The sequence below is a fragment of the Chelmon rostratus genome, chromosome 15 (genome assembly GCF_017976325.1).
Source record: "Chelmon rostratus isolate fCheRos1 chromosome 15, fCheRos1.pri, whole genome shotgun sequence".
NCBI classification, from domain to species: Eukaryota; Metazoa; Chordata; class Actinopteri; order Chaetodontiformes; family Chaetodontidae; genus Chelmon; species Chelmon rostratus.
Window position 1 is genome coordinate 8065656 of NC_055672.1, and position 19662 is coordinate 8085317.

Here is a 19662-nt window from a genome sequence, read left to right on the forward strand (position 1 = left end):
TATTTTGTGCTCCTTATCTTGTATGTCTTGTATTATTACAGGCAAAAAAAACTAATGAACAATGACTCATTTTATCAGATTTCTCTCTGTCTCTCTGGGCCTTCCATGCAAGTTCATTTGGAAATTGGCAATATTTCAGCCTCCTTAAACAGAATATCTTACAGTAAGAGAACATCAACCCCTCCTTCCACTTAGATATTCCTCTTAGTCTCTTCCTCTTATCTCAGATTGGAGGAATGCAGTCATCTCTACTCTGATGAATCAGATAAAGATCATCCAGCTTGTCGGCTCTTGCCCGAGCAGCCTGCTGTTCCCCCTGATTGCTCGCATTGGACAGACTCATGACAGGCTACAGTCCCTAATGACAGGCTATGATGTCATTTGGACCTGGATTTATGCAGGGTAATAGCGTTATGAACCTCTATTATGAAGGGGAGAGCAGACAGCTAGGTGATGAATACGGCCATTCTTTTTGCCCTGGCAAAAGAGCCTCTCATTATGACCACCATTTCATCAACAACACTGGAGTGCGTGTAAGCTTGTGTATTCACCATGCTTAAATCCATCTGTCCCGTCACACTCACAGGGCAGTGAACAACTGTCTGGGTGTGTCTCTGGAATTCCAGCTCTCTGGAGCAAATGCAGCTGATCAGAAATAAAGTCCATGGACCATGAAAGCTATTACATATGGCTGATTGCGTAATGCTTCATCTGATGCTTGTTTGCAAGATCTTTAATAGGGTTCTAGAGTTGGGCACACATGCACAAACAACATCTCTCTGATGCAATTCAATTTAATGGTTTTTATATGAAATTAGAGTTTGGATACAATATTGCAACAGTAAATACAAAAATATAACAAAAATTAATGATGACATTTGAATCAGTGTGCTCTTGAGTATCTGTGATTGCATGTGTGGCTTATGGGAATATAAAAGGACAGGATGATTATAAAACAGTTAAAATCAGTCCTTTTTGTACACATTTTCTCATTTACTAAAATGCCTTTGATACACTTTATTTACGCCCTTTATTCCGATTTAACTAATCAAAACGTTTGAGATGACGCCATCAATGTACGACCTGAAGCATAGTGAGGATGACGTACTCCTTGTGGGACAATTTGTTTACATCATGGCGGCGGTGGACTTCAGAGGTAGCTAAATCGCCGTTTTTATGTATTTGCTAGAAAGTCATTTACAGTCATGTTTTGTCCTGAAATGACATTCAGCGAACCCGTAATTTACGCGGTCTATTTGAACCCTTGAGATAAAAATTGCTGCGTGTATTGGCTTTTGGCAGGTTTCACATTGTTTAGTGCTAAAAGCTAGCGTTAGCAGCGATTAGCATCTCGTCCGGTTTGATTAGCATGTCGGCTAATTGTGCTAATCCTTGCTGACTAGCGGAATGGTTAATTTCGTATTGTAGACTGCCTGCTCAAACGACGGAATATTGGTTGTATAAGAATCACTGCAATGTTAGTGGTAGAGGGTGATGAATAACATAATACAAACAGTCACTGACAGCTCCGTTACTGTTAACTACATAACCACGGAAGATAGTAACCTCATTTCACTATTTTTTTTCGGTAACATGACTGGTCTTTGGTGTTTTGGTACTGTGCTGCCTAGTTGGTTGTAATTGACGGTGAGTAATGGCAGCAGCAATCAAAGGTTAAGCCGTACCGAGATGTAGGAGGGAAAACTATTTAATTTACAATTTACTTAATGCTGGTAGAAAATTGCAAGAGTTCATTTGTAAAAAAAAAAAAAAAGTTGGAGACGTCATTCTTAAAATTAATAAACCAACACCGGTTTGATATTTTCTTGAAAGCACTCTAAAAACATGATTTGTAGGGGGAAAATAGTTATCAAAACAATACATCACTTTCATTAATATTACGTGAGGTGCACAAAGAATCCACATTTTATTTAAAAAAGTAGAAAAAAAGGGCATCATTTGCACATGAAACCAGTAAGAAACTAGGAAAGATATGAATGCAGTATAAGATTTGATATGGCTTGATTTTGTTCCACCATAAGCAAAATACACATAACAGACGTATTCAGATATTCACAAAACAAAACCAAAGCCTAAAAAAAAAAAAAAAAAAAGAAAAAGAAAAACCAAGACTCAGCTAAATCAAAGCCTTTTTTTGTTACACTTTTGAAAAGAGACCCATCCATCACAACCTGAGGCTGTGATAATGATGATGTGTATAACAACATCAGTGCCTGCTCCATCCATGCCATTAAAGTGTTCAGTATAACCCAAGTATCATTTTGAACCTTGTATGTAACCAGTGTAAATGCAGTAAAATTGACCCGCCATCAGCTCAGGACATTAATTACATTTTTCGTTCAATTTGCAGACAACCTTCTCGGGATATCCTGGGTGGACAGCGGCTGGGTACCAATTCTTAACCCTGGAAATGTACTGGACTACTTCTCTGAGAGAAGCAACCCATTCTACGACCGAACCTGTAATAATGAAGTAGTGAAGATGCAGCGGCTTACCCTGGAACATCTGAAGTAAGTTTATTCTACATAGTGCGTTTGGTGTTACTACAAAGAAAGGTGCACATAAATGAAATTTGGAGCGTCACATTAAACTAGGAGTATAATCGGCTCAAATATGAGTGCATGCATTGTGGGATTCATTGATTAAAAACCATGGAGGTTGTACATTAACAAAACCAAATAAAACACAGATGTAGTTATTAAGATTTGTTCTGTTTTAAAGGTCAAATGTATTTTCAGTAAGAACACACCAGCAAATTTGTGGTATTAAGTGACATTTGGAAAACAAACTTTGTTTCTGTCTTATTTTCAGTCAGATGGTGGGAGTGGAGTACATTCTTCTTCATGCTCAGGAGCCAATTCTTTATATAATCCGTAAACAGCAGAGGCAGTCACCAACACAAGGTGAGCATTGTGGTGTTTGATTGAATTTTCAGAAATTGCAATTGTGGCATACTGCTCAGTCAGTGTACAACGGCATCTGTATCACTGCTTAATGAAGACAACATTGCCTTATAAGCAGCCTATCAGTGATACTGCGGACCACAGGTGTCCTCCCCATCATTAGGCAGCTGTGTAAAAGTATTTAACCCATAGTACAGCAACAGATATAGTTATTTTATTTAAATACCACTAACTAGATTTGTGATTATATGAACTGATACTCATTACTGTCACAAAAATGGTAAGACCCCCCCCCCATCTTGCATATGAGGAGCTTATTGCTACTTCTGCTGTATGTTTTCATACTCCAGTGATTCCCATGGCTGACTACTACATCATAGCAGGAGTTGTTTATCAGGCCCCAGATCTGGGAACAGTTATCAGCTCAAGAGCGGTGAGAATTGATTGTATTATCCCATAAAATACACTTGGAACCATGTATTGTAAAGGCTGTTAATAGTGGATTTTGATGTGTGGAGTTGATAAGGGGTTTATTCTGGGTGACATCAATCATATCTGTTTTAGCTCTCTGCTGTCCACGGAATCCAGTCTGCTTTTGATGAGGCCATGTCATATTGCCGCTATCACCCATCCAAAGGGTACTGGTGGCACTTCAAGGACCATGAGGAGAGAGGTTGGTTTTGGCAGCTCATTTAATATAGTTATAGATGTAATAGTTCCTGTAATGATATCACAGACTACAAGAGCCAGAGCAAAATGTAACTAAAATAGCAACTTCAAGTTTAATGTGATCAACAAAACTCTTCTGTACAGAAAAAGCCAAGCCCAAGTCTAAGAAGAAAGAGGAGCCGAGCTCAGTGTTTCAGAGGCACCGTGTTGACACACTTCTTTTGGACCTCAGGTCCAAGTTTCCACCAACATTCTACCAGGTACGCTATTTCTGTTAAACTGACTGAAGACAAAAATCTTCTTAGTCTTTTAATTTCAAATGTCCTATAATTAAAATTGTTTCATGCTAGTGTGATTGGATCTAAGTAATATTGTTTATCTTTCTGCAATTTCAGCCGAAGCCTGGTGAGAAGCCAATTCCAGGTATGATCTTGAAATAATTAAATTTTATTCCAATCCCAAAGGTACATAATAAAGTGTCAGTCTGTGGGCATGAGCGTTAACACTGAAAAGGCTATACACAGGGTGTATATTTGTATATTCAGTCTTGGTATTTGTTGCTATTATTAAGATGGGTCTATGTATAATGACAGTGTTGTTATTGTGTTGTCTTTCCTTTCAGAAGTTTAGATTTGAAACCTGAAGTACATGGTGTTCACATTTTGATGCTGGTGTGAAGGTAGTTGCATGATATCCCTAAAATCCATTCCTTTTTCTCTAATTGTATGCTCTTGTATTGCAGTTGAGGTGAAGAAGGAGCCTGAACCCCCTGCAGAAACTGTAAAACAAGAGGAAAGGGAACCAGCCACAAAGTCCTCTGCCCCAGCTCCACCAAGCAAACCGCCTCCTGAGAAGAGAGCAAGGCTACAGTGACATTATTCTCACACTCTGGGAAGATGGAGCAAGGACATGTATAGTCCTACAGCACTAACTGAAAGAACAGCTTGGGAGTATTTTTGCTCCCTTTCCACTCTGCTCACTTGATCAGTTTACAGGATGCTAAGAATGAAGTGCCACAAAAACTCTCATGCAGTTGCTTGTCTCAGTGCCAGGACTACTTTTACACTGTAACCTTAGTCTTGTACACTTGATAGTTTTGGCATCATGAACGTTTCAGGCAGCTGTTCTATGGACAAGGGTTAACTGCTTGATGTCAGCAGGCATTTAGCAGTATTTGCTAAGGATGAGGTTTTTCGATGATAAGCTGACCTCAGCATCAGTGTCGGTTTACTGCTGACATCAGCATAATATTTGCATTGTAGTGACTTCAGAGGACAGTTTAATTTCTAGTGTGCTTTACAGGGGGATGTGTCATAAAGCATTATCTCATCTGAAAAGCAAAAAGCGTCTTGACTTGAGCACCTCTCTTTAATCACAAACACTTTAATCTTTTTTTGTGTGTTTTTCTATTAAAATGTATCAGCTACTGTGTCCTGATTTGTTTTGACTGTTGACTAGTAAAAGTCTTTGCTGATCACAGTTGTTCTGTCAATCTGAACAAAACATCATCTGAAATAAAATACATTTGTAGCTGACTCATGATCAACAGCTCATATTGTAAGGCATTTATATCAGGTCTGAAGTTAATTCTCCCTTGAGTGCCTTAGTACTCTGAACAAACATGATCTTCAGTTGTGGAAAGTAACATTATGCAAGTACTTAAAAACCATTTAGAGGTACTTGTACTTTACCTGAGTAATTCCATTTTATGTGCCTTTATACTTACATTTCACCACATTCCAGAGGGAAGTATTGTACTTTATACTCCACTACAAATACCTGACTGCTGAGCATACTGAATTTATAAAGAAACATTTTTTGTGAAAATGCAAACGATAAGCTTATAAAACACATTGCATTCTTAAAAATTAATTTAGTGGTTTCCAAGCTTTTTCATTTGTGGCCCCTTACAAAATAAGCTGTGTCTAGTTAGGGTCCTTGATATGTTTAAGATGTATATGGGTTGCTAGCAGTACCATCAAAGAGACATTTGTCTTCTAAAGTTTCATTTCAACCATTGTCTTACTCTCTTATTATATTGTTTACTTATTTATCATATCTTTTTATTGATACAAAAACAAAAAAGGCAAAGATTGGAGAAAGGTACAAAAGTAAAAATTTAAGTAGTTTTCTCAATACTTCCACCACTGTCTTGGTTTTAATCTTACAAAAAGGTATATATTACGCAGCAAATGGTTTTTAAAAATGAGACCATACGACCAGCAGGTGTCGCCATTTGGTCATATTTGGCTCGAGCTCCTAATTGCTTAAAAATCCATTTTATGTCATGCATCTGTGCTCTTTGAAATCACTGCGTGGGGTCAAGCTGAGGTCAAACGTCCAGAGTCGCGAAGGAAATATGATTTTTCACATCGGAGACTAAGCGGACGACATAAAGGGCGAAACCGATTGCAATCATCATTATAATTTGTTAGATATGTAGTGTGGATAGTAGCTGCCGATGCCACGAAGAAGAACTTTCTCGCAGGGCGTGGTGGGATAGGAGTCTCCTCTGTGGAGGACTGGAAACAGTGCCCCAGCTGGCTGGCTAGCAGCAGAGAAGATGGCTGCAGAGGGGATTCTCAGGCCAGTGTCTGAAAACATAGCACCGTTTGTCACGTTTAACGACGACTAGCCAGCGTGTCACCACGGTTGTTCCGTTGGTCGGTTCCGCTCGGATTCGTTGGAGGGGATAAAACAACATGGGGTCGCAGACTCTACAGATCCTGAGGCAGGGGGTCTGGGCTTCAGTCACAGGCGGATGGTACTACGACCCCGATCAGAATACATTCGTCAACGCTTTACATCTCTACATCTGGCTGTTCCTGCTATGTTTCCCCTTTACACTTTACATGGTGAGCTGTGTTGCCTTTTTAACCCATTTACGGTTCCTTAAGTTCTGTTTTTGTCATGACTGTTGACAACGCAAGTTGCCATACCAAGTGTCCGTTAGGTTAGCTGCCACAGGATACTAACGGTCGGTCTCAGTCTATTATCTGGAGCGCAGACAATGTAACGTCCCATTAAACTAACGAAACACCACGGTATATTTTAACTACACTCAAAATATTTTAGAAAACCAGAAGGTTGTCGGAATTCTAAGCAGGTTAACCGTATGTAAAAGACAAATTTAACAAAATAATCTATAAATGGCTGCCCCCTCAACTGTTACCATCCACCAACTAGATTGGACCAGAATGCTCTTTTGTTAAAATTGTGTGTTTATCAAAGTGATTCGGGTAATATCCGTTAAGACATAAACAGTCGATTACAGTGTGCCAGGCTGTAACGTTAATCAGTGAAATTAATTCCCCCACCCCCTCTTATCTAGTTGTTTTCCTCCTGTCGGTAGTGATTTGCGGTATCACCAGTTTTCAGAAGCTACCAGCTGTGACTGCAAGAGCACAGCTGACAGGGATGTATCAGTAATCTGGCAACTTTAATGTCCGAGCAGCGGACTCAATTGACTGGCTGGCTGCTATTTGCTCAGTCCATTTGCCACAAGAGGTCTTTGTTTGCCTGTTTGTTTTGCTTTGTGTTTGCTTTTGCTCAGTGATAGCTTGCTTCCTCAACTATCCAACAGGGCTTGACAGATCAGTATAAGTCAAAATCCACTTTCGCACGTTACTTATGGCTTTTATGTCAAATAATTACTCGTTATCGGCTCTCGGCTCTCGAATAGAGATACGTTACAGGAGGGGATGAAATGTCAGCGAGTCATTCTTTGTCAAACACATCTCTAATGTGCTCAGGTCAGGAAATGGCTGTTTGCTAAGCATACTAACTTCTATAACGAGAAGCTGATGTTCCAAATCAGTTCGTGGTTTCAGTTCTATTCTTGGATTTGGTCAGCCCTGTGGTTTATATTGAGCCACAGGTCTGAGTGCTGCTGCTGTTTGTAATAACTGCAAACAGATGCAGCAGGATATCTCAAGGACAGCACAACGCAGAAGATGGAGCTCAGACACCTTGTGGTAAAATGAAGCCTCCTTCCTTGGCAGCTTCCCTATTAAAAGCACATTAAAATGATAATTGAATGCAGTAGTTTTTAAAACGCTGCCAGTGTGCATCACAAATAACTGGCACAATGGGCCCAATGATGCATTTTATTTTTCGTTCAGCTGTGTTTGGAGGAGCTAACTTGGGCGCACTAGTTGGTTGCATTTTCACAGGTTTGATTAGTGTTGGCGCTTCATCTGTCGACTGGCATTTTTTTATGACCCAGTGCCCTGAAACAAGACATTATTAAACTGCCTACCTGTCTCGTTGTTTGTCAGGTGCAGAGGTTATTGTGCTTGTATGAGCACAGTCAGCATCAACCTGTTCCCTCTACAGTATTAGAAATGCCCCTTTTAAGTTAACTTCTGCTTCTTTTTCTATTTCCAGGCCCTGCAGCCAACCATGGTGATAGTGGGAATCTACTGTGGTGTAATTGCTGCCATGTTCCTGCTGCTGAAGACGGTGAATTACCGCCTCCACCATGCCCTGGATGAGGGGGAGGTGGTGGAGCACCAGGCCAAGGAGAGTCAGGGCAGCAGAGGTGGCACCGAGGGGGCTAATGATGGCGGTGTCACCCGTGGGGAGGACAGCAATGGCCCGGGGTAAGTTCATGTCTTACACAGCCAAGTGGTGGATTTGATATCTGGAGATGTGGAACAAAGACGTTCCAAGAGTTTGACTAAGCTGCTCAGATGATGAGGCAGACAGAGTATTCTGTAAAGGCTGTGTAGGAGCATTATTAGGTGGAGGACATCATTCTTCTTGATCAGTGATGGTGAGAAGTCACATGGAGCGTGATTGTGGAGTGAGTTGATTCATTTTAAGGTGAGGTCATCTGGAATTGCAAGTATAGCAGAAATAGCAGTTGAGTTCAAAGGTCTAGTCCCCAAGTGGTGACGTGTGAGAAGACACAGGCGGCTCCATGGAGAATCAATGTATTTCTTTAAAGGCATCACAGCAGCAGTGATGGGGAAAGTAACTAGTAACTTTTTTTTGTTTCACCTTTATTTGGTAGAGAGAGAGAAAGAGAGAGAGAGAGGTATCCTATGCAACAAATGTTTTAGGCTGAGTTCAAATTATTCAATGATAAAATACAATTCAAGCTGAACTACCAGGGCACCCCAAGAGAAATAGAAATTTTGGACCACAATGGCAAATGTAAGTTTGGAAAATAAAGGGTGCAGATTTTCATGAAAGAAACACCTCCAACTGTTAAGCATGGGGGTGGATTGATTGTGCTTTGAGCTTGTGTTGCAGCCAGTGGCACGAGGAACATTTTACTAGTTGAGGGAAGATTGGATTAAATTAAGTGGCAGCAAATTCTGGATGCAAACATCACAGAGTCTGTAAAAACAGCTGCCGGGGAAAAGAGAAGGGCTTCTACAACAGGATAACGATCCTCAACACACACCACAATCCACAGTGAACTTCCTCAAGTGCTGCAAGCTGAAGGTTTTGCCGTGGCCCTCACAGTCCTCTGACCTTAACACCATCCAAAGTCTGTGGATAGACCTCAAAAGAGCAGTGTAGATGGGTAAAAAACCATGAGGACACCCTGGGAAAATTGAGTTATTTCCTGTTGAATTGCTGTAAATTCAAAATATTTGTCCACACTATGGCTTGTGCTAAGAAGTGTGTTAATGCACCACAGGAGGGCTGCATTACAGGATTATTGCTTGGTTTTGACACCGAAAAGCTGGCTTCATTTATATGAAGTACCTGAAAGAGTTCTTTAGTAAACAGTGTTTCTGTTTACATTCTGTTACTCACCAAAACATGTTTGTATCCTTGAGGCTTAACAAATGAGTGGAATGCATTTTCTTTCTGATAAAACATTTTCAAAGGCAAGGTATTATTTTTTGTTTTGTGTTTTTTTTTTTTTCTTTTCTTAAACCTTTATTGTGTACATTTGTGTGTACTTGCCTTCATTCTGCTTTTGCTTGTGTGTTGGGGTCTTTCCTGGCGCGTTACAGCCACTTGTAGGCTAGTGATATACTGCAGTGTGCAACAGTTGGAAGGAACGTGTATCATGTCACCCACGTGCTTGCGTGCAAGAACGAAAAAAAAAATGGGGCCCACTCGTAAAAACATCCCTCCAGAGCACTTCTAGTGGTCAAAAAACTCAACAGCGTACCTTTAAGTTCATTTCTCTTTCCGTTGTACCCAGTATGATGCTGGTTTTTCATTTATTCTTTTAACGTTCTACCCTGCTGTCATGGCGCTTGCCATGCAGAACCTAACCTTGTTTGAGTGCTCTGTGTGTGTGTGTGTGTGTGTGTGTGTGTGTGTGTGTGTGTGTGCACAGACGCATGAATATTGTCTCATAGAATTACGTGATAGAATTTGTTATATTTGTTATTGCTCTTATGCGGTAGGTTTCTTTGTAGCATAGATGATCTGAACAAATTTTGGAGCGCTTTAATAGATTCCTTGTTTATTTATGTTGTGTGTCTCATCTCAAATATGAAACAATATGAAAGAACAATAACATCAACAGCTTACGAATTACACATGTTGAAAAACTAATTTACATCAATCATGTCATCAGTTACCATTACACAACAAGTACTGTTCCATATTAAAAACGTACAAAATAATACGTTACCCCAACCCTGAAAGCCAGGCCTCCGTCTTTTCCTCAGTCAAGAGGTTTAGCCCTCATTCAGAAGGAACAAAGGCCAGTGAGGTTCCAGCGTTTCAGTGCCCATGACTCGAAAAAGTGACTCATATTCACATTCCAGAGAGAGTGCTTAGCAGGACGCTGAGAGAGGGGAAAGGCAACAAGAAGAATGAGAGCCTGCGACCACACGAGCAGACGCAGTCGCAGCGTTGCCCACACATCTGGAGTTACATTCCAGGTTGTTTGAGTTTACAGTAGAACAGACAAGCCAAGCTGAAGTTGATTAAGGTGTTTTTGCACCACCGCCCACTCATTTTCCCCTGACTGGTCCTTTTTTTCCAGTCTCCGTTCAGCCGCTCGATGTGTTGTAGTTCATTACTTGAGTGTTTGTGTTGTGGTTTGACCCGTTATGAAACAGTTTTGGCATATGGAAATGATTTATAGACAATCCCTGGCAAGTTGTTTGTTTCGACATACCAACTGGTTAAACAAGCACGTCCGGGCTAAATATAGGCCTGGAGAAAATGTGCATGGATGCTTTCATCTGTTTTCACTCCTTCAGTTAATTTTTCAAAACCCTTATAAAGGATGTGAAATACACGCCTGTTGAATAAAGTTACATGAGTTTTCCTCTGAACTGAGTCAGGACACAAATTACATACAGCACATCATCTGAACAAGATGCATGGCACTTTTCACTGTGTACCATCCGTTCAGACTCAAGGAGGGGAGTGCACTGTGCCTGTGCTGATAATACAAGTCTATGCATGTGCTTGTGTGTCTGTACAGGGACCCTGGAGGGGGTATTGAGATGGCAGACTTCATCAGGCAAGAGACTCCACCAGTGGACTGCAGTTCCAGGAACTCCTATATTGGGATGGAGTCTAATCAGCAGGTAAGCAGAGCACTTATGCATGCTGTATACCACACTGTGTATATAAGATGCCCCATATTATAAGACCCACTGCATTATTTTATTCTTTTTTTTTTTTTTTTTTCATTTTTAGGAAGACTGTCAATGTACTGTTTTAGTTTGCTGTCAAACTGTACATCTTGTCTGCACTATATTCAAGATTCAAGATTTCTTTATTTTCATTGAGCATGACATGTCAATGAAATTTGCATTGCAACCCCCATGTTAGAAACAAGATAATAAGAAAGATAAGAAAGATTATAAAATAAAATTAAGATACTAGAATAAAATAAACCAACATGCAGTAAAAATATTTGGAAATGCAATTAAAAATATACCAGAAATGAAAATATACTAAGACAATAAAAATATACTAAACAATAAACAAACAATAAAATATACCAGTGAAATGTACCAACAGAATAAAATATACTAGTAAAATGTACCAATGGAATAAAATATACCAGTGAAATGTACCGACAGCAACTGAAATATACTAAAATGTATATAAACAATAAAATATACCGATGAAATGTACCAATATACTAAAATGTATACTGAATGCAAATGGCTGACCATTTAGTTAAGCGTGTGTGTACTTAAAGTACACAGAAGGTGCAGGTGCAGGTGGAGTTCTCACAGTCTCTCACTCCAGTGAGGGGCTGCTGGGGGTAATAGCTCTGACAGCTCTGGGGAAGCTGTCCCTCAGTCTGTTGGTGGTGGTGCGGATGTTCCTGTACCGCTTTTCCTGATGGAAGAGGTACAAACAGTCTGTGGCCCGGATGGTTGGGGTCTGTGGCGCTGGATCTTGCCCTCTTCCTGACCCGGCCGTCATAAATAGAGTCTAGGTCAGGAAGGGGGCAGCCCACAATGAATAAAATGGTGCAGAAATGATCAATTCATTAATAATTTGCCCAACAGAAAAGTGATTTTGAACAATATAATTTGTAGATTAATAACTTCAGTCATTGATCAAGAAAAATGTGTCAAAAATTTGTCTTAAATGGCTGTTGCACATGTATGTGCAGTATACCTCAGTAATTTCCATTAATGCGACATCTGGATCATTCAGAACTTCACTTGCTGAATGTTTATTCACAAAATTGTTCTGTGATTCACTACTTGTGTAACAAGTGATAATCAGTGAACTACTGCTACACACTATTGGGAACAATATTTAATTATCACATCAGATCATGCATTGACAATTGAACGGATGGCCGACAGTTGTTTTTTCCTACATCTGTATTAGGGTGATTTTAACTTGACTTATTAGCACAACTAAGATATTATAAAAATGATTTCTAGAATCTGTGCCCTACTGTGCGTTTAGAGATGTTTCTGGTGGAGCGACATGTCTGCCTGCTGAGCCCTCTTAAGCACATGTGACGAGTGAATTTTAAATCCTTAATTACAAACCAGTTTGCCGTCACTTTTCCATGGATCTGACACCCTGCATCTCCGTTCTCCATGAGCCTGCTCGCCAAAGCTCTGCCCTCCGTAAGAGTAGTTATGAATATGATTTGGATTGTGATATTAAAGAAAAGATAATGACGTTAAACAGAACATAATGCTGTCATATTGTTGCACCACTGTCCTTCACTAGCATACATCTATTACATAGTTTGCAGATAGGCGTATATTATCCTCACGCTGACTTTGGCATCTGGGTAAAACCCATAATATCCTGAAACACATGTTTGAAGATATTATGGGTTTTTCTTTGACACTAAGACCAATTCATCCATGCTGGCATTTCACTGGCGGTGCTGTGACGTAACTTTCCCCACCCCCCCTAACTCTTGACACCCCGTGGCATTCAGATCGCCTATCAGCAATCTCGAGTAACCACGATTGGACGATATGAAAATAGAAATAATGGCCCAGCCTTAGTGCTTACTGTGTCCAATCAGATGTGCACACAAATAGCTAAGAGAAACCTAAGGAATAAGAGTGTAAAATTGAACTGTTATTGCCTGACTAGAAGAAGGAGCTGTGCGTGTGCATGCGAGTGTGTGTGTGTTCTTAAGGAATGACCCTCACGTAACTTGCTGTCAGCTGATATCTCCTTTAATATTCAAAGTTATTTAGCCGTTTTATTCTGTGAGATATATTTAACCTCTGAATCCCCATGGGTGCTGTGTTCTCCGTCTTTGTACTGTGTGTCCTTGAGTCGCTAATCAGCCAGCATGTTCTCCTCAGCTGCTGTGTAGTGAGTGGGAAGGGAAGCCAAAACTTCTCTCTGACAGTGAAGAGGCACCGGCTGTTTGTAATACATGAATAGTGTCTTCCTTTGGATGTTGTTTTCTCTGATGATCACATGCCTTGTCAGTTTGCCTTTATGAACATTTTGCTCCAGAATTTTTTTTTGATATCCTTTTTTCATAATCTTTTTCAAAAGACAAATTGCTCGACTTATCTTTTTATTCAAATTTCAGATTGCATCCGCCCATGGAAGAACAACAGTAGCCAAAGGTAACTATAACTGCCTTGTTATGTTTACTTAAATAATTGTTCTCTGTGCGTATGTTTGCCTGTGTCCAGACCTTTGAACCCACCAGCTCCACTGAGTGGACTGATTCACCTGGCTTCACGTGATGAAACAGCGCTTTCATTTCTGAAAAAGCAGATGATCCAATAAGCGCTGCGGGGGACTTAAGATTAGCCAATCAGTGCCACGGGTGGAATCGCTGTTGTCATATTGTTGTCAAGCTGTGGGCTGGAACCAAGGAGGAGTAGTAACAACAATGGTGACTATAGACCAGATAGACGCTGCTATTGAGGCTGTTGTTTGCCCAACATTGTGGTTTGTCTGTATTTATTGCTCTTAAAATCTCAACAAAATCAGTACGTTCACACCGCTACGCATCAGTATTGACTTAAAACGACATTAGATTCAGGCAGATACGTTGGTCTCTAGTGATTGGTCAGGGAAAATTAAATCCCCCTCCCCCATGGAAAACAGTTAGAGTGTCAGACTGAAGATGGAAACAGAGTGGAACAAATTGACAGTTTTGTATGATATTGTCAGTGCCTGTGTAACTCCACTCATTTTAGAGTGAAAAAAACTGAATTGCACATTACGCTTCTACACTTTGGCTTTACAGCCTTCTTTGTGACTCTGATGTATTTCCTTTTTGTGGGATCACCACATCCCTGACCATGATCACCCCAGCTGCCTGGGAGATGTAGTCTGACTCAGCGCTATCATGACCTCAAGAGTCACACCAAGATGAAGCAGCTTTAGATAGACACTGAAAAAAGTAACACAGTGTAAGACCCAGCATGGGATGTCATTCTACAGGAGCTCTTTATTGGAATACAGAGAAGAAGATAATAAATGAACTTGTAGTTTTGCTTTTGGGACTATTGTACTGTGTGTTGAGTCTTAGAGTGAGGTGGCTGTGTCGTCTGAATAATTCAGTGACTCTGTTCGTTGCCATTCTAATTAGCTGACAGTTTGCGATGACAGGAAATGGTCTGAAGTGGGACAAGGACTCTGCTGGGGTTTAGCATTTTAATCCTCTTCCCTTCAAGGATTCCATCCTCTCAGACTGTCCATCACAGACTCCCAGGAAGTATGACCAAGCAAGACTTGCAGGATTTGAGTGATTGCAAAGAACATCATTCTAAACCATTACATCTTTGTACAAAGGTTATCTTGTATAGCCATTAGGGCATTTTATTTCCATTATATTTGGTTGTTCTAGGTATTCAACTTCGTCCACCTATTGCAGTAGGGATTCTGAGAAGAAGGCAGGAGTATCTATTTCTTTATCCTCTGTGGAGGCCAGTTATGTATGGGTTCCCAGGGTTAGTGGTTGGGAATTTATTAATAATTGATTAAACATGTCATCCCTTAATTGCTTTCTTTCTATCTTTGCAGGAGATGTGGGAAAGACTTCAGATGACATCAGTTTGACTCTTGTTGAGAGCTGCAGCCATGATCATGGTAAACAAACGTGGCGTTCACACACTACCAAAAAACGTTCTGTTACTACCTGTAACATTCCAACACCACCCTAATGTGTATTTTCTTTGTCTCCATTTAGATCTGCTATCAGACACAAAGATGTACTGCCTTGTTCCCAATGACTCCTTCGCCTCCTTGCAGCCGTCAACCTCCTTGTGTCCTTCCGAGCTGTCCAGAGAGCCTGCTGATCTCTGTAACTCTGCTGCTTATCACTTCAGCCTGTCACACTCCTCCTGTGACACAGAGGTGACCACTCATGCATCCATGCAATCTCAGACCTTTAGGAAGGAGCTCCGTTCTCGGGGCCTGCCTCGGACCTCTAGCTCAGCGGGTTCTGCTTTCCCTGACCCGTGTCTGCCAGACTTTGCTCTATACCCTCCACCCAGGAGAGGTGGCCTTGACCCTGTGTCTGAGCTGGAGACTGCCAGACCTCACAGGCCAGGGATGTGTGGCCGAGAGGGGGCAGAGCGGCTGTACCAGCAGGACCAAGCTGTGCCCTCCACCTCGGGGATAGAGTGTTATAGGCATAAAGAACCACGCAAAGTAGCCCGCTCGGCCTCCAGGGAGGCAGGGGAAGGTAGCTCAGGACTGTACCAGGTGGAGGTGGGTGGTGGGGGGAAGGGTTCTGGTGGAGGAGGGAAGTCCCTGGGAGGGGAGCGCAGTGCTGATAGCCTGAGGAGCCTGAGTACTCGCAGTAGTGGCTCCACTGAGAGCTACTGCAGTGGCACAGACCGGGACACCAACAGCACTGTCAGCAGCTTTCACAGTGAACAGACCAGTTCTACACATGTGGAGAGCCTGCTCTCACTTTCAGGTGATGAACGTGTACGTGACAGAGGAGATGCTGTATCTGCTTCTGCAGGCGGCAGGACTTCTAGCCTCGGCAGTATTAGCTCTCGAGGTCTTAGTAACCTTCCCTCCAGGGAAGCCAATAAAAACCCTCATGCCAATGAGCTGATTGCTAAACAAACTGCTGACACACCATCCTCTGCAACCCAAGAGCTGGTAGAACCTGGCAGGTGCCAGGAAGAGCCTGGCATTAGGACCAGTGCTGATGGCGCAACAGGTGTAGCTGCTACGGAGCAGGAGCAGACGAAAGCTGACATTCAACCAAAATCAGCCAACATTGTTCAGAGGACTTCCTCCCTGTCAACAGGGCGCAGTGGGCGCCGGCGGACCGGCAAGAAAAGGGCAAGTAGCTTCGATGCCAGCCGTCACCGGGACTACATATCTTTGCGTGGTATGGCCAAGCCTTGTAGTGCTGTGTTTACGGGGGGTGGAGAGGAGGACTCCAGTGATCAGAGTGAACTTAGCTGTGCCTCAAGTCTCCACTCCGCCCACCACCTAAGCACAGACAGCACATCTAGCACCACCTCCCGCTCCTGCCACTCACCAGAGGGCTGCTACAAGGCCCTGAAATCCAAGCACACTGCAGCCAATGCAGCCTCCACCTCCTCCACAGTGAAAGCTGCGGCAGGATCTGAGGCAGGAAGGGAGAGAACCGGAGGGAAGCGGCGCACCTCCCGCCGTATCCCCAGCACAGGCAGTGCCAAAACGCATGCCAGAGTGTTGAGTTTGGACAGTGGTACGGCTGCCTGCCTTAATGATCCCAGCCGCCTAGGAGCTCCTGCTGGGCCTCGGCCCCTTACCACCTCCAAGTCAGACCTGGAAGCCAAAGAAGGGGAAGTCCTGGATGCTGCATCCTTGCTGGGTCGGGCCTCCCAGCTAGAGTCGGTGACCCGCTCCAGAAACAGTCTGCCCAACCAGGCAGCTTTCACTGAGCCTCAGGATGCCACTGCTGCTTCCCTGCGGGGTATGTACCACACACAGCGCTCTAACATACTGTACACATTGCTTTCTGTCTTATTTACTTCCAGTCTTTGATGAGTACTCCACAGATTGTCTTTCTGTCAGTTTAGTGATTCTGCATCTCAAGAAATTTTGTGTTTAACCCTATGTGCATTTAACATTACTGATAACTCACACGCACTCTATTTTGTGAATTATCAGCAGAACTGTATTATACTGATATGGGCCTAGATAGAATATATGCACTATTATTAGCCGGCTTTTGTTATTTTTGCTTGCTTTGCAGATTCGGATTGTTTAAGTGGTAACACACACTTTAGCTGGAAACCATATATCATGCTCGCTTTACTGGATAGCTGCTTTCTGGCCTATTAGCAGGAACATAATGACAGAACTGACTAAACTGATTTGTTTGGGGTGTAGTTGTCCAGACATTAGGCCCCACAAGTTTGTGTGGGGCTGCATAAGAGATGTTGTCTGTCTGTCTGTCTGTCTGTCTTGCTCATTCAGTGTAACCATGGTGAGTTTCCATGGAGTGACAATTCTGACCCAAGCATAGTGTTCCTTGTGTATATCACTATTAGCATGATGGCACAGAGTGTGCTTTGTGCTGAGGTTAGACAAACAGCAGCTCTCTTATTAGTGTCATACACACTGAGTCAAATAGACATTCCCTACGCCATACTCGTTTAACTTGCAGACTAATTTCTTCTATTTTTATATATAGTTCTTGTCATGGTTCTTGATCTTTGGCTTGTACAGTATGTGTTATGGACATTTTCCCTCTTTTTTGTTGATTCCTTCTTAGTTTTCTAGACCGTACACCTCCTGGGATAAACCATATTAGCAGCAGAATATGCCTAGGCATGTCAACTGTTGGCTGGAAAATATTCTGTAATTAGTGTTTGATTCTCATTTGATTCCTGCTGTTTGGTTTTTTATGAACCTGACTTCGGCAAGGTCACAGTCAGTTCCATATGGGGGAATTCATTGGCATTAGAGTTAAATCAGTTAAATACTGTCTTTGACTGGACCTGGAGTTGTCATTATTGGTTATTGGTGGGAATTTTATGGACTTGGAAAATGTGTGTAAAATTAAAAGTAACTACACACCTGCTCAATTTAATATACTTGAGAGATTTGTCACTACAGCCTGACCTGTTGACGCACTCCCAGCTAAATTTAGCCAGAATTAAGTTAGCTTGCATTTACTGAGTCATTTTGATTCAATAGTTTTTCTGTATGTGGTTCTGTTACTCTGTATTTAGCATGTCACAGATGAAATTTGAAATTATCACAAGAATAAATTTCTTCTAAAGTTCTTCTGCCCTTGGCCCCATTCCAGAAGCCCTCCTCCCTCCAGGTTGCCCAGTGGTAATGCTTTAAAGCAAGTCTGCGTAACATTTGCTGAACATCAACCACTGTTGCCACAAGTCACAGTGACGGTATAATGTTAAATTAAAATTCAGCATAACAGAAGCACAAGCGAGTCATACAGTCAGCAGACTGAATCAGTAATGGCGGTTAAACAGCAACATCTATTTAAAGTCTGCCAACATTAGCCACCATGAGCTACTGGTCACGTCAGAACAAGTAAAGCTGTAGAAGCAAAGTCCCTGTGTGTAGCTAATAGGGATGGGGTGTGATTTATTGCTTCTGAATTCAACTTATTTGTGAAAAATGTGTTATTTCTTCTTTCTTCTTTACTTTAAAGGAACTGACTCAGGAGGATCTTGGGTAATTCAATGTGCCATTATCCTTTAATCACCACTTGTGGCCACAGTGGGTGCTGTCCAGCAAAAGTCATAAAGCTCGTTTTGAATGCTACATATCTATCTCAGAAAATGCGTCACAGACATATTCAGACATGTGTTTCAGTACTGTTCTAAGATTATTTGTGTGGGATTTGATAGTGACGGCAGAGACACAGACAGGAAATGAGGGAGGTAGCAAAGGGCATGATATGCAGCAAAGGCCTCCAGCTAGAATGGAATCGGGGATGTTATGGCTCAAACTTCAACCACTAAACCACCAGTACAGCACGCCCTGTTTTGGTGTTGTTCTGTCAGTCATGTTGCAGTGTATGTCTTATTTCTAAATGGCTGCTCCTATTTAGGGGTGAAACTCTGCATTAGCGGTGTGAAGTTCAAGCAGCAGGTTTTGCAACTGCTGTTGCTTTGTTTATATGTCGCTGCAATTCTTCATAGCACATGGAAATACTAATGTCCACGTAAAGCTCTCAAAGAAAGGAAACATCCAATCTGACTGGCCAATGATGTCTCTCACCATGACAGCCCCAGGGAGTGAGGAGACGGTCATATTTCGGCGTGAGCGTAGCACGTTTCGTCGGCAGGCGGTGCGGCGACGACACAACGCAGGGAGTAACCCCACCCCACCCACCTCTCTCATTGGATCTCCTCTCAGGTACGCCATGCACGGAGCTGGGAAGCCTTTCTGTCGTTGTGTTGCCTGGTGTGAGCATGTCACCAGCTGGCGCTCTTTCCTGTCCCACATCACCACCAATTTGCGTCTTCTGCAGTGCATGACATCAAGCAAGACATCATCTATCAGTGGATGGGTGTCTCCACTCTGCATGTGATGTCTGTCGTCCTCCTTTTCTCAAGACCTCACTTTTTTCATCCGGTTATCATGCGGGCTAATCTTTGAAATACCACGTTTTGAGCACGGATCAAAGAATGGAGTGTTTACAAACTCAGAGGCACAAGGCCGCAAGGTCTGACGAATCTGCTTGGCT

At 42.1% G+C, this 19662-nt stretch overlaps 2 protein-coding genes across 3 annotated transcripts in view; both read left to right on the forward strand.

Annotated features, from left to right (window-relative positions):
* The first annotated feature begins 1103 nt into the window (after positions 1–1103).
* Positions 1104–5068, forward strand: med6 (mediator complex subunit 6). Its single transcript, XM_041953566.1, has 8 exons — positions 1104–1156; positions 2372–2531; positions 2833–2924; positions 3275–3357; positions 3489–3597; positions 3738–3853; positions 3989–4016; positions 4336–5068. Exons 1-8 carry the CDS (start codon positions 1135–1137, stop codon positions 4464–4466), a joined length of 741 nt encoding a protein of 246 aa, XP_041809500.1. The 5' UTR covers positions 1104–1134; the 3' UTR covers positions 4467–5068.
* A 1097-nt stretch (positions 5069–6165) lies between these two features.
* pcnx1 (pecanex 1) overlaps positions 6166–19662 on the forward strand; it is a 34733-nt gene continuing 21236 nt past the window's right edge. For both annotated transcript variants that reach the window (XM_041953931.1, XM_041953933.1), the window contains exons 1-7: positions 6166–6448; positions 7980–8194; positions 11002–11107; positions 13564–13600; positions 15012–15077; positions 15178–16911; positions 19202–19331. In XM_041953931.1, coding sequence (XP_041809865.1) covers positions 6296–6448; positions 7980–8194; positions 11002–11107; positions 13564–13600; positions 15012–15077; positions 15178–16911; positions 19202–19331 — 2441 coding nt within the window. In that variant the 5' untranslated portion in view covers positions 6166–6295. The remainder of the gene's footprint in view (positions 6449–7979; positions 8195–11001; positions 11108–13563; positions 13601–15011; positions 15078–15177; positions 16912–19201; positions 19332–19662) is intronic.